General features: G+C 44.4%; 1 protein-coding gene across 1 annotated transcript; it reads right to left on the minus strand.

Annotated features, from left to right (window-relative positions):
* Nucleotides 1-8506: 8506 nt before the first annotated feature.
* Nucleotides 8507-10442, minus strand: CCIN (calicin). The gene has a single exon (XM_030567222.1). The coding sequence runs from the start codon at nucleotides 10303-10305 to the stop codon at nucleotides 8530-8532; it is 1776 nt and encodes a 591-aa protein (XP_030423082.1). The 5' UTR covers nucleotides 10306-10442; the 3' UTR covers nucleotides 8507-8529.
* Nucleotides 10443-10880: the final 438 nt, after the last annotated feature.

Genomic DNA, 10880 nt, shown 5'->3' on the forward strand with positions numbered 1-10880 from the left:
GTGAGGTCTTACGTTGTGTGGAGCTGCGTGTGCCCGTGCGCACCCAGGGCCAGTGCACAGGTGTCTTGTGTATAGACGTGTCCTCTGGGGGTTACGTTGTCTGTATTCCGTGTGGGCGTGCACTCTGGTTGCACACGCGTGTGAAACGCGGTGTGTCTGTTACGTTGTGGGCCGGTTCTCCAGCTGTGAACGGCTCAGACTCCCCGAGTAGGGATAGCCACAGTCAGCTAAAAACAAAACCGTGGAAGTGGGGTGCCTGCCTGCCTTGTGAGTTTGTTAAAAGGGGACTAGTATGCTGTGATGTCAAAACATGCCATCAAAATGTCATCACCCGCCCAAAGGAAATGCAGACTGACCCTTCCCTCCTGCTTCAGATGTGTTTTGCTAGGAAATAAGTCAGTAAACACTGGGCTAGTAGGGCAGAAGAGTTTTCCCAAAAAGTGTAATAAATGAGTATTACAGGTTCTGGTGCCTGCTGAGGAAATCAGAGACAACAAACCAAGATGCTGCATTTGCTGGAGGTTTTGCAATTCAACTCCAACATGAAGTCAGAGCAAAGATGCATTTCTTTACAAAAATAATCTTGTGGAGACAATAAAATAAAAATATTTCCCATTTCTTATATATAACACTTTTCATCCATAGAACTCAAAGCACTATACAAAGGAGGTAACAAAGTTCAGTGAGGCTTATTCCATGTTCCTCTTGGAGTCCTAAGTGACCCAAACACATAGTTTGTTCTCACTTCAAAATTCCACCTTTTTAAGGCCTCTCATCCACCATTCTGTCATTCCTATACCTTCCCTTAATCAGGTAGGGGGTTCTGCCTTCCTCTCGCTCTTTCTCATGATGTCCCATCTCTCTGAGAGAAGCTGCTGGTTCTACACCACAGTGTATTTCTTTGGAAATGATTGAATTCTCACAAACAACATGATAGTGAGGAGTCAAGATCAGGAAAAGAATTCTTAAGAAGATCCTGATTTCTTGCAAATGCTTCTAACAACAAAGAATGGGGAAGATGGGAATATATAACAAATAACCAGAACTGTCTCTAAATACATTTTGCATAAGATGCCAGTGAATCTTTGAATAGTTTTCACATTTAGCACACAGGATAATTGCTATCTCATCTACGTCAGAATGGCTTAAATTAATCCGTGGTTTAAAAATTGATGCTCTGTGAGGGGGTGATGAAGAATCCCCTCCATGAATGATTTGACATGGCCCAGGGCTGAAGGATAAAAGTGGAACTATCTTGAATTGCACCTTGAAATATTTTTTGCATCATTCTAACAACCAACTTCTGCTTTTGCTGCCCCAAAGATAAGTGATTTAGGCAGTGCACCCCATCTCCATTGCTGAAAGCTGGGCTCCCCTTCTTCTTCCATCCACTTATATTTCACACTTGCAGGTAAAGCTTTGTACAGGGAGGTTAAATGAGTAACTCTCAATAATATAAATAGTAATTGAGCAACTATATTCAGGCATCTCTGAGAATGTGGGATTTGTAAACATGTGCCTACTATCACTGGAAAGACATTGTGTCGATTAAGTCTTTACTTAATGTTTCTAAAGGCTGTCTACTTCAGAAATGATTCATTTAATAGAATATGTCTTTTCCAGATTAGTGTATGGAATTTTAAACAAACCCTTACCAGCTGTCTAAAATTCTTCAGGCATGTAAATGAGACAGGCTTCCTACAACCAGAGGTGAAAGTGGGCTGGTACGGCATACCGGTAAGAAGTGGCTGCTGGTACCACAACAGCACTTTAATGTCGCTGCCCTTTTGCACCCCCCAGAGCTGTTGATTGTGGGGGGGCAAAAGGGGCAGCTGCCCTGGAGCCTGATGATTTAAAAGGGCCTGGGGCTCCCGACTGGGGCTACTGCAGCAGTGGCCAGAGCCCTGGGCCCTTTAAATTGCCCTGGGTGGCACAAGCTGGGCAATGTGGAAGAGCTGTCAGGGGGAGGCTGACCCCCTGGTCCCAGCCCTTCCACCTGAGGCCCTGGCCCTTGTGGGGGCCTGGAGCCGGGCCCCGTGCTGGTAACTAATTTTTCTTACTTTCACCTCTGCCTACAACTGGCATTTATCTAGAAAATGACTGGCATTCACAGAACTGTAATGCACAAGAGCTGGGGGGTTCAGAAATCAAAAACTGATGACAGTTAACATTAAGTGGGCATAGGTGACTAGGGTCTGATCCAAAGCCTATTGAAGTCAATGGAAAGATTCCTACTGACTTCCATGGACTATAGATTATACTCCTAATCCTCATATATATATATTATAATTGGAGATATACCTATCTCATAGAACTGGGAGGAACCTTGAAAGGTTATTGAATGTAGTACCCTGCCTTTGTAGCAGGATCAAGTACTGATAGATTTTTGCCCCAAATCCCCTAAATGGCCCCCTTGAGGATTGAACCCATAACCCTGAGTTTAACAGACCAATGCTTGAACCACTGAATTATCCCTCCCCCCTTAAAATCTTTGACAACTAATTTGTATATATTCCCCAGTTTAGCTAGAGCCATTTGATACATACTTTGAAAAAGATGAGACTTTGTTTATATCAGATTTTCTTTCTTTCTTTCTTTCTTTCTTTTTTGAACCTTTTCATTAAAGCAAAGATACAATCAGTAGCGTAGCTGGGGGGGAGTGGGGGACCCTGCTCTCCCACTGAGCACAAGTGGCACCTTGTCAATTTCTTGGCACCTTTTTAGTCACCTGGGGGAGCACTAAAAAAAAAAAAGGCACCACCCACAGTGGCGATTTCATTTTACTCACTCGGTGGGTCTCAGTCTGTCAGACTCACTCAGTCGCTCCAGGTCTTTGGCAGCATTTCGGCGGTGGGACCTTCAGTGCCGCCGAATACACCTGGAGTGAGTGAAGGGCCTGCCGCCGAAGACCCAGAGCGCCGCTGGGTGAGTAAAAGCACCGCAGAGGGTGGCGCCTTTTTTTTTTATTGCTCCCCTTGTTCCCTCCACCTGGCTATGCCACTGGATACAATACAATGTTAACATATTACAACATATATTCCTTATTACTTATTCAGAATCAGGTTAATATTCAGTGAACCTGGCTAAAGATTCTAGATTCTCTGAGTATGCTAAAAAGAGTGATCCAATTTCTAAATACCCATAATCTTTTTGGCACATCTCTTACGCATGTACTTGCTGTGAAAGCTTTTCTGTTACAAGAACAGTCCATATTTTACTTACCACACAATTCCTTTATATCCATTTCTTTCCACTACAATTCCCCTTCCCGCTCCAGTGGACCTGGATATGACTCAACATTTCAGATAGATTTGTCATCTTGAGAGTTAAGTAAATGTGGATGATCAAGGTGGAGTGGAGAGAAGGGTGTATCTAAACTTCTCAATCACTATTCTGTTTCTCCCAGTGCCTACAATGTGCTAATCACTTTCCAAAGATACAAGACACAGTTCCTACTCAAAAGATTTCACATGGATGGAAGGTGGAAAAAGGATAACATACAAATAAGTAAGGGAGCTTTATGGTCATTGTGATAGGCTGAATCACAGAAACCCCCTTGGAAGCTGCCACCTGCTGTGCCAAGACTACCTCTGCTCAGTGGCGTAGCCAGGTTTTCAGGGTAGGAGGAGCAAAAAACATAAAAGAGGCGCCCCCCCCAGCTCTCCCTCTGGCCACGCCCCCAGACCGGACCCCCTCTCTCCCCGCTCAACTTCGTTCCTGTGCTTCCGAGCCGGCCTGCTGCCCGCGGCTCCTCCGGCTGTGCAGCAGGCAGCGCAGCCGGCAGGCGCAGCTTCCGCATCGTGCTGTCGCTGCTGCTCTGTGGCTCCTCCAGCCGGCAGGCGCCACTTCTGCGCCTGCCGGCCTGAGTGGAAGCAGCTGCTTCCGCTGAATCCCACTAGTTACGCTACTGCCTCTGCTCCTGCTTTCCCTGCCAGCTCAGGACCCCAGCCCCATCTTGCTGAGCCAGACTCTCCCGTCTGCTCCAACACAGGCCCAGGGTCTGAATTACCTGCCCTAAAACTACAGGTTTACTGAAAGCAGCTAACAGAAGTGTTCCTGTCTTTAACACTTAGACGCCCAACTCCCAATGGGGTCCAAACCCAAATAAATCCGTTTTACCCTGTATAAAGCTTATGCAGGGTAAACTCATAAATTGTTTGCTCTCTATAACACTGATAGAGAGATATGCATGACTGTTTGCTCCCCCGGGTATTAATACACACTCTGAGTTAATTAAGAAGTAAAAAGTGATTTTATTAAATACAGAAAGTAGGATTTAAGTGGTTCCAAGTAGTAACAGACAGAACAAAGTAAGTCACCAAGCAAAATAAAATAAAATGCACAAATCTATGGCTAATCAAACTGAATACAGATAATCTCACTCTCAGAGATGCTTCAGTAAATTTTTTCCTCAGACTGGACCTCTTCCAGGCCTGGGCACAATCCTTTCCCCTGGTACAGCTCTTGTTCCAGCTCAGGTGGTAGCTACGGGATTCTTCATGATGGCTCCTCTCCCTCTTTATTCTGTTCCACCCCTTTGTATATCTTTTGTATAAGGTGGGAATCCTTTGTCCCCCTCTGGGTTTCCACCCCCTCCTTCTCAATGGAAAGACACCAGGTTAAAGATGGATTCCAGTTCCGGTGACATGATCACATGTCACTGCAAGACTTCATTGCTCACTTGCCAGCACACACATATACAGGAAGATTTACAGGTAAAGCACCCATCTGCAGACAACTGTCCTGGTTAATGGGAGTCATCAAGATTTCAAACCACCATTAATGGCCCACACTTTGCATAACTACAATAGGCCCTCAGAGTTATATTTCATATTTCTAGTTTCAGATACAAGAGTGGTACCTTTATACAAATAGGATGATCACACTCAGTAGATTATAAGCTTTGTAATGATACCTTACAAGACACACTTTGCATGAAGCATATTTCAGCTACATTATATTCACTCATTAGCATATTTTTATAAAATCATATAGACTGTAACGTCACAGTCATAAGCAACATTTTGATAGTACACCTCTACCCCGATATAACACGAATTTGGATATATTGCGGTAAAGCGGTGCTCGGGTGGGGTGGGGAGATGCGCACTCCGGCAGATCAAAGCAAGTTTGATATAACGTGGTTTCACCTATAACATGGTAAGATTTTTTTGGCTCCCAAGGACAGTGTTATATTGGGGTACAGGTGTACTAAGTAATCCAGGGTGGGGGTATAGTCTTTCTTTTTGGCATAGATATGTCGACTACCCAATAACTCTGTACCCTTGCTGTTGTTATAAACTGGTTAGGTTTTGGTTACAGTAACAGTGGGTTTTCAGGAGGTATGCAAATGAGGAGAAAGAAGTGGCTTTCTGGACCAGCTCAGAAAGGGCATTCCATGCATGGGGGTGGGGTGGAAAAAAGCACAGAGATAAGCAGGCAAATGGCACCAGCAGCAACAGGGAAGGAAGTGAGGCAATGTGAAAAGAGGCCAGGGAGAATAAGTAAAGAGGCTTTTGAAGGCAAGGACAACGAGCTTGAAGTAATGGAATGGAGGCAGGGAAGCTAGCAGATGAGTCACAGGGGGAGTGACATTGTTTCTTTGCCTGGTAGTTTCACAATCTTAACAGCTGTTCTGTGACTGGACTGGAAGAGGCCAATGTGAGTGTTTGGACATGCAGAGTGAGTTACAATAACCAACGAAGCAGATGATGAAGGCCTGGGTGAGAGTTTTGGCTGACGGGATAGAAGGAAATGGATGGATTTTAGAGATGTTTTTGGACAAAGAAGTGATGAGATTTGGTTCCATCTCAGATGTGTGGGGCAATCGCATGTTATCATGATCATTTATTTACAGCAGTGCTCATGATGTGCTAGGCACTGGACAAACATTCAAGAAGGGACAGCACGTGCATGGAGGAATTCACAGTCTAAGAACAGCCAGCGCAGGAGGCAGAGGATACGGATAAAGAAACAGTAGTGTTAGGCTCCGCAGATTTCCTTAGAATATAAAAAAATGTCACCAAACTGGCATTCTCTCTGGATTTTCCATTTATTCTCTTCAGGGTATTTGCTTCTCAGCAAGAATAATGCAGAATCAAGGAAATGAAGAAAGAAAACTGATTCTCACAGCATTTCCTAATAAAGATTATATTCCCCCATCACCGTGCAATCATTGCAGGGAGCTATCAGAAATGCTCATACAGCATGAGAACGGATGCTGAAGAGACCAGCAGGCAGCAATTTCAACTCTGTATAAAATGCTATTAGCTTGAAATAAGTATCTACTAAGAAATAAGAACAAGTTACCTGTTTGCTGCCACTTTTTCAAGTAACTGAATGATCTGTTCCTCAGGGGAAAGGCTGCATTATAAAGAATAAAAGTACTACAACATGGAGGAACTCCACTGGGGAATGTAAGCAACTTCAAATTCCCATCTAAATAGACTTACTTTATCCCCAACCTATCCACAATAAGAAAGAATGCACAACACCAGTGAATCTAAATATTGACAGTGACATGGAAATACTTCCTTAATGATGAGTTAGTGAATTAAATCTGGGAAGGATAACACTGAGGCCCCATTCAGCAAAGCACTTACATACATGCTTATCTTTACACATGTGAGTAGTCCTACTGATATCAGTGGCCTGAGTAACTGGCCTGCCAGCTTGCTTCAGCCTTGACCTGAGTGGGAGAGAGTCATTCTCCATAGCATCGAGTTCTTGGGGTCCCCGCTGACGCTGCTAAGGACAGTGCTGATGGTTTCTGATGTAAGTACCTATCTACTAGTAACAGGACTGATACCTCAACTCATGTCACATAATCCAGTGCCCAGCCGGCAGAGAGCAAAGAATAAAACTCCATCTACACTGGGAAACTGGCCCATTCCTGCCAACACTTGTCCACAATGGAACCCTCTGAACTGGTGATGAAAAGGGTTTTACGTCTAGTGTAGGTAGGATAAGAGCAATTTCAGCACCACTGCAAATAATGAGTCTTGCTTTATTTGCATCTCTTTCAGGTTATGCCTTCACAGGAGCTGGAGGTGTAATTTCCAGCTTGAGGAGAAATACCAGCTAAAACAGAAGTGTAGCCACAGCAGCAGAAGGAACTAGCCATCTTGCTAGTTCCAAAACGTCTGTTAGTCTATAAGGTGCCACAGGATTCTTTGCTGCTTTTACAGATCCAGACTAACACGGCTACCCCTCTGATACTAGCCACCTTGCATGACTTGGGTTCAGATGGGATTGTACTTGGGACTGCTACACTTCTATTTTTAGTGCACTAGCTTGGTCAGACCTAGCGCGGGTATGTCTCATCAAGCTGGAAATTACATCTTCCAGCTCTATTGCAGACATGCCCTTAGTTTCAGCCTTATGTCCCCCTCCATAATGTAAGCAAAAATCCTCATCAATCCACATACCATGCTCCTTCTAAGTCTCTAAAATCATTCCTGAGTCCATCAAGGCCTCAAATATTCTTGGTACATCTCAATCACACTTTCTATAACCGTGAGGAAAACAGTTCTGTACCATCGACACTAGCCCTGAAAGCATTATCAACATCTGTTCGGGAAGATCCATTGCTAGCAGCCATCATAACTTTGTAGCATAGACGAGGCTCTTGAGTCACGTCAGCACCCTGGATCAAGCTAATAACACACTCCATATCCCCGTACTACTCTCTGGCCACCACTGTATTTTTTACACTCTGAGTTTTCCCTGACTACCCAACCATATCAACTAAATATACCTCCTTTGAATATTAACATATCTTCTAACACCTAACCTGATCCTACTTCCATGTAAGTCAATGACTAAGCATAAGAACGGCCATATGGGGTCAGACCAAAGGTCCATCTAGCCCAGTATCCTGTCTTCCAACAGTGGCCAATGCCCCAGAGGGAATGAACAGAACAAGTAATCATCTAGTGGATCCATTCCCAGTCGCCCATTCCCAGGTTCTGGCAAACAGAGGCTAGGGACACCATCCCTGCCCATCCTGACTAACAGCCATTAATGGACCTACCCTCCATGAATTTATCTAGGTTTTTTTTTAAGCTACTATTGACTTCCATGGGAACAAGAGCAGGCCCTTGATTTGTAAATAGATGTAGATATCCTTTGTTGCACAGCATTCTTTTGAACGTGGCCAGACCCAAATATGGAATGCAATGTATGACCGAGACCCAAAATGAGGGGAACCCAAAAATATTCATGCATGAAATGTAAAACACTGTCAGACTCCTTTCAGTTTAAGAACTCTTTCTATAATCTCAGGCCCATGATTCTCTATTGCTGAAATAAAGAATCTTCAAAGTGAAGGAACATCACATTTGTAATTTTGGGATACAAATAAGTGACTGTTCCTTGGAATGAGGGACCACTGATGGGCATGCTAAATAGTAACATCCACTCGAATCTGCTATGACATAAAGAAACAAAGTGAATTAATAATGTATCATTTGTTTGTATCAGCGATTCAATCATTCTTTATTGCTAGGAATTGTATTTGTTTTTTCCAAATTAACTTATTACAATTTTTCGGAGAATCTTGCAAGGTAGTTTAACTGTACAGCAAGCTGGGCAATCCAGAGCTTCCGGAGGATCAGATAAAACTTTCCATTCCCCTGTCTTTTGGTCTAACAGGTAGGCATTTGGATTGACAGAATAATCTTCAGGACGCTTTTCACCTGCACAAATGATGCCTCCACACACGAACACCTTGTTGTCACCAACAGAGCATACTGCATGAGACAAATCCAAAGTATAGTTATTTGGCAAGAGAGGCACAGTGTTCGTGGACTTGTTGGCTTTAATCTTCTGCAGGTTTATGTTCAGACTTTGTTTATGGCTCTGTATGCTCAGGATGTTGTCCTGTTGAAAAGACAACAAAGGTTTATGATTGAATTCAATGGGAAAGGTGAGGTACTGTACCACTTCTCCTGTCTGAGTGTCAAAACAATCCACTATCCCTACTCGGGAGAAACGCCCATTGACCAGGCATCTTCCTGTCACAATAAAAATAGACTTGTCTTCCTTTGTGATCAATGCAGTTGCATCCATAGGAATGCTCATCTTCCCAGCCAGCGTCCACTTCTCTTTTCTCTCATCATACTTGTAGATGTTAGAGACATATTTTCTTGGGGCTGTGCTGCCTCCTACAGAGTACACCACTCCCCCACACGTCACCATGGTATGGAAGACCAAACCTATGGGCAGATCAGGCAGTTTAGTCCAGGAGTTGTTATCTATATCATACCTCCAGGCAGTCTTTAAGCCAGATATCTGCTCTGTTGTTCCTCCAGAGACGTAGATGTACCTCCCTACTGCAGCTGCACTGAGAGCGGCTGCTTTATACGGCATCTCCGTTAATTTTAGCCACATGTTCTCCTCAATAATGTAAGCAAAAACCCCATCATTGAATCTACCATGCTCTTTCTGGCCTCCTAAAATCACCACTGAGTCCATTAAGGCCCCCTTTCTTTGGAAAAGCAGCAGATTTTGAGGACTTTCTTGCTTTCTGTCACTCAAAATGGTCTCCATCTGGGCCAGGGGGCCAGAGTGACTTTCAAACAGCAGCACTTCGTGGCTGGCAGCCAGCAGCGTCTTGGTCGAGACACCAGTTAAATGAATGTAGGGGAAGAACTTTTTGAAATACTTATCTCTTTCTCCCCGTTTGTGTTTCACCCACTGGAGCAGAGCAAGAAAGGCTTGGTCCTCGTTCTGCACGTGGAGGTTCTCGTCCCTTAGCAGCTTGCCAAAGATCTGGTGGGGACAGCGCAGGAGGTCTGAAATCCCCTCTGGGCCCGACCAGTAGTGGAAGTTCTCACGGATACCAACGTAGGCACTGTTTGCCACCTCTTTCAGCTCATAAGTGTTGGCTAGGAACAGGTAGCACAGGCAGTTGTTCTTCTTGAGGGACCTAAGGAGGAAGTCAGAGCAGTGGGCTCTTAGAGACTCTGAGCTGAAGTAGTTAGCCCCCTTCAGCAACTCCTCCACATTCTTCTCAGACACCAACACCTTACCAGTGTAGAAATAGTCCAGTAGCTGCTCTACCAAGGTAGGATTCAGGAAATTAGCATCGATGATGATAAAGAGCTCATCACCTATCTTCATGTCATTGCTTGAGATCAGATTCTTCACGTGGGTAGATACAGCTGCCAAGACATTGAGGTGGGCAGAGAAGACCTGCTGGTCCACGCTGAGTACCACGTCGCAGAACTCGCTATTCTTTCTCTGCTTGTTGAGGGCCTGCAGGACCAAGCTGTTGTGGTTCTTTTCTGTGAACTGCATCCTCATGTTCTTAGTATGGTTGGGCAAGAAACAGGGATGAGAGTGCAAGCTGTAGGAGGACTACTTGTCAGGTGTTATGAAAGCCCCACTCGGTGACAGAGGAGTGATGTCATTAGGTATAGCAGCCAGGTCACAATTCAACACCTGTGACATGTAGAAAAAGAGTCTTTTAACAATCTGGCTAGCTGTGATATAGATAGAGTATGAATTGCTGCAGTATCCAGGCATGGAGATAGTAAAATAAGAGAGGCACAAGACAAACCAGACTGGGGTCTTCTCTCACCTACCTGGGGTAAGAGCTATATACGTATTTATATAAAATCATTTTTGCCCCATCACTATGGCTAGGTTAGGCGTTTGCAGGAACATGCATTTTGCACCGAGCTTTCAAGGTGGTGGATCTGGAATGCACTCTTTTCCCCCGGTAGATTATTTCACTGTATAGGGTCCAGTACCCAATTCACCATGCCTTCAGCTGCCAATATTCTTACTTTAGGAGCATCTGTGTCCCCAAGAAGCACTGTGGTCTTATGAGCAGGTAACCTGGCCCCAGCCCATTAAAGACTTTGAGGTTAGGACCA

The sequence above is a fragment of the Gopherus evgoodei genome, chromosome 6 (genome assembly GCF_007399415.2).
Source record: "Gopherus evgoodei ecotype Sinaloan lineage chromosome 6, rGopEvg1_v1.p, whole genome shotgun sequence".
Taxonomy (NCBI): domain Eukaryota; kingdom Metazoa; phylum Chordata; order Testudines; family Testudinidae; genus Gopherus; species Gopherus evgoodei.

Coding starts and splice junctions, on each gene's coding strand:
- CCIN (XM_030567222.1), bottom strand. CDS start 10,305: ATGAGGATGCAGTTCACAGAAAAGAACCACAACAGCTTGGTCCTGCAG.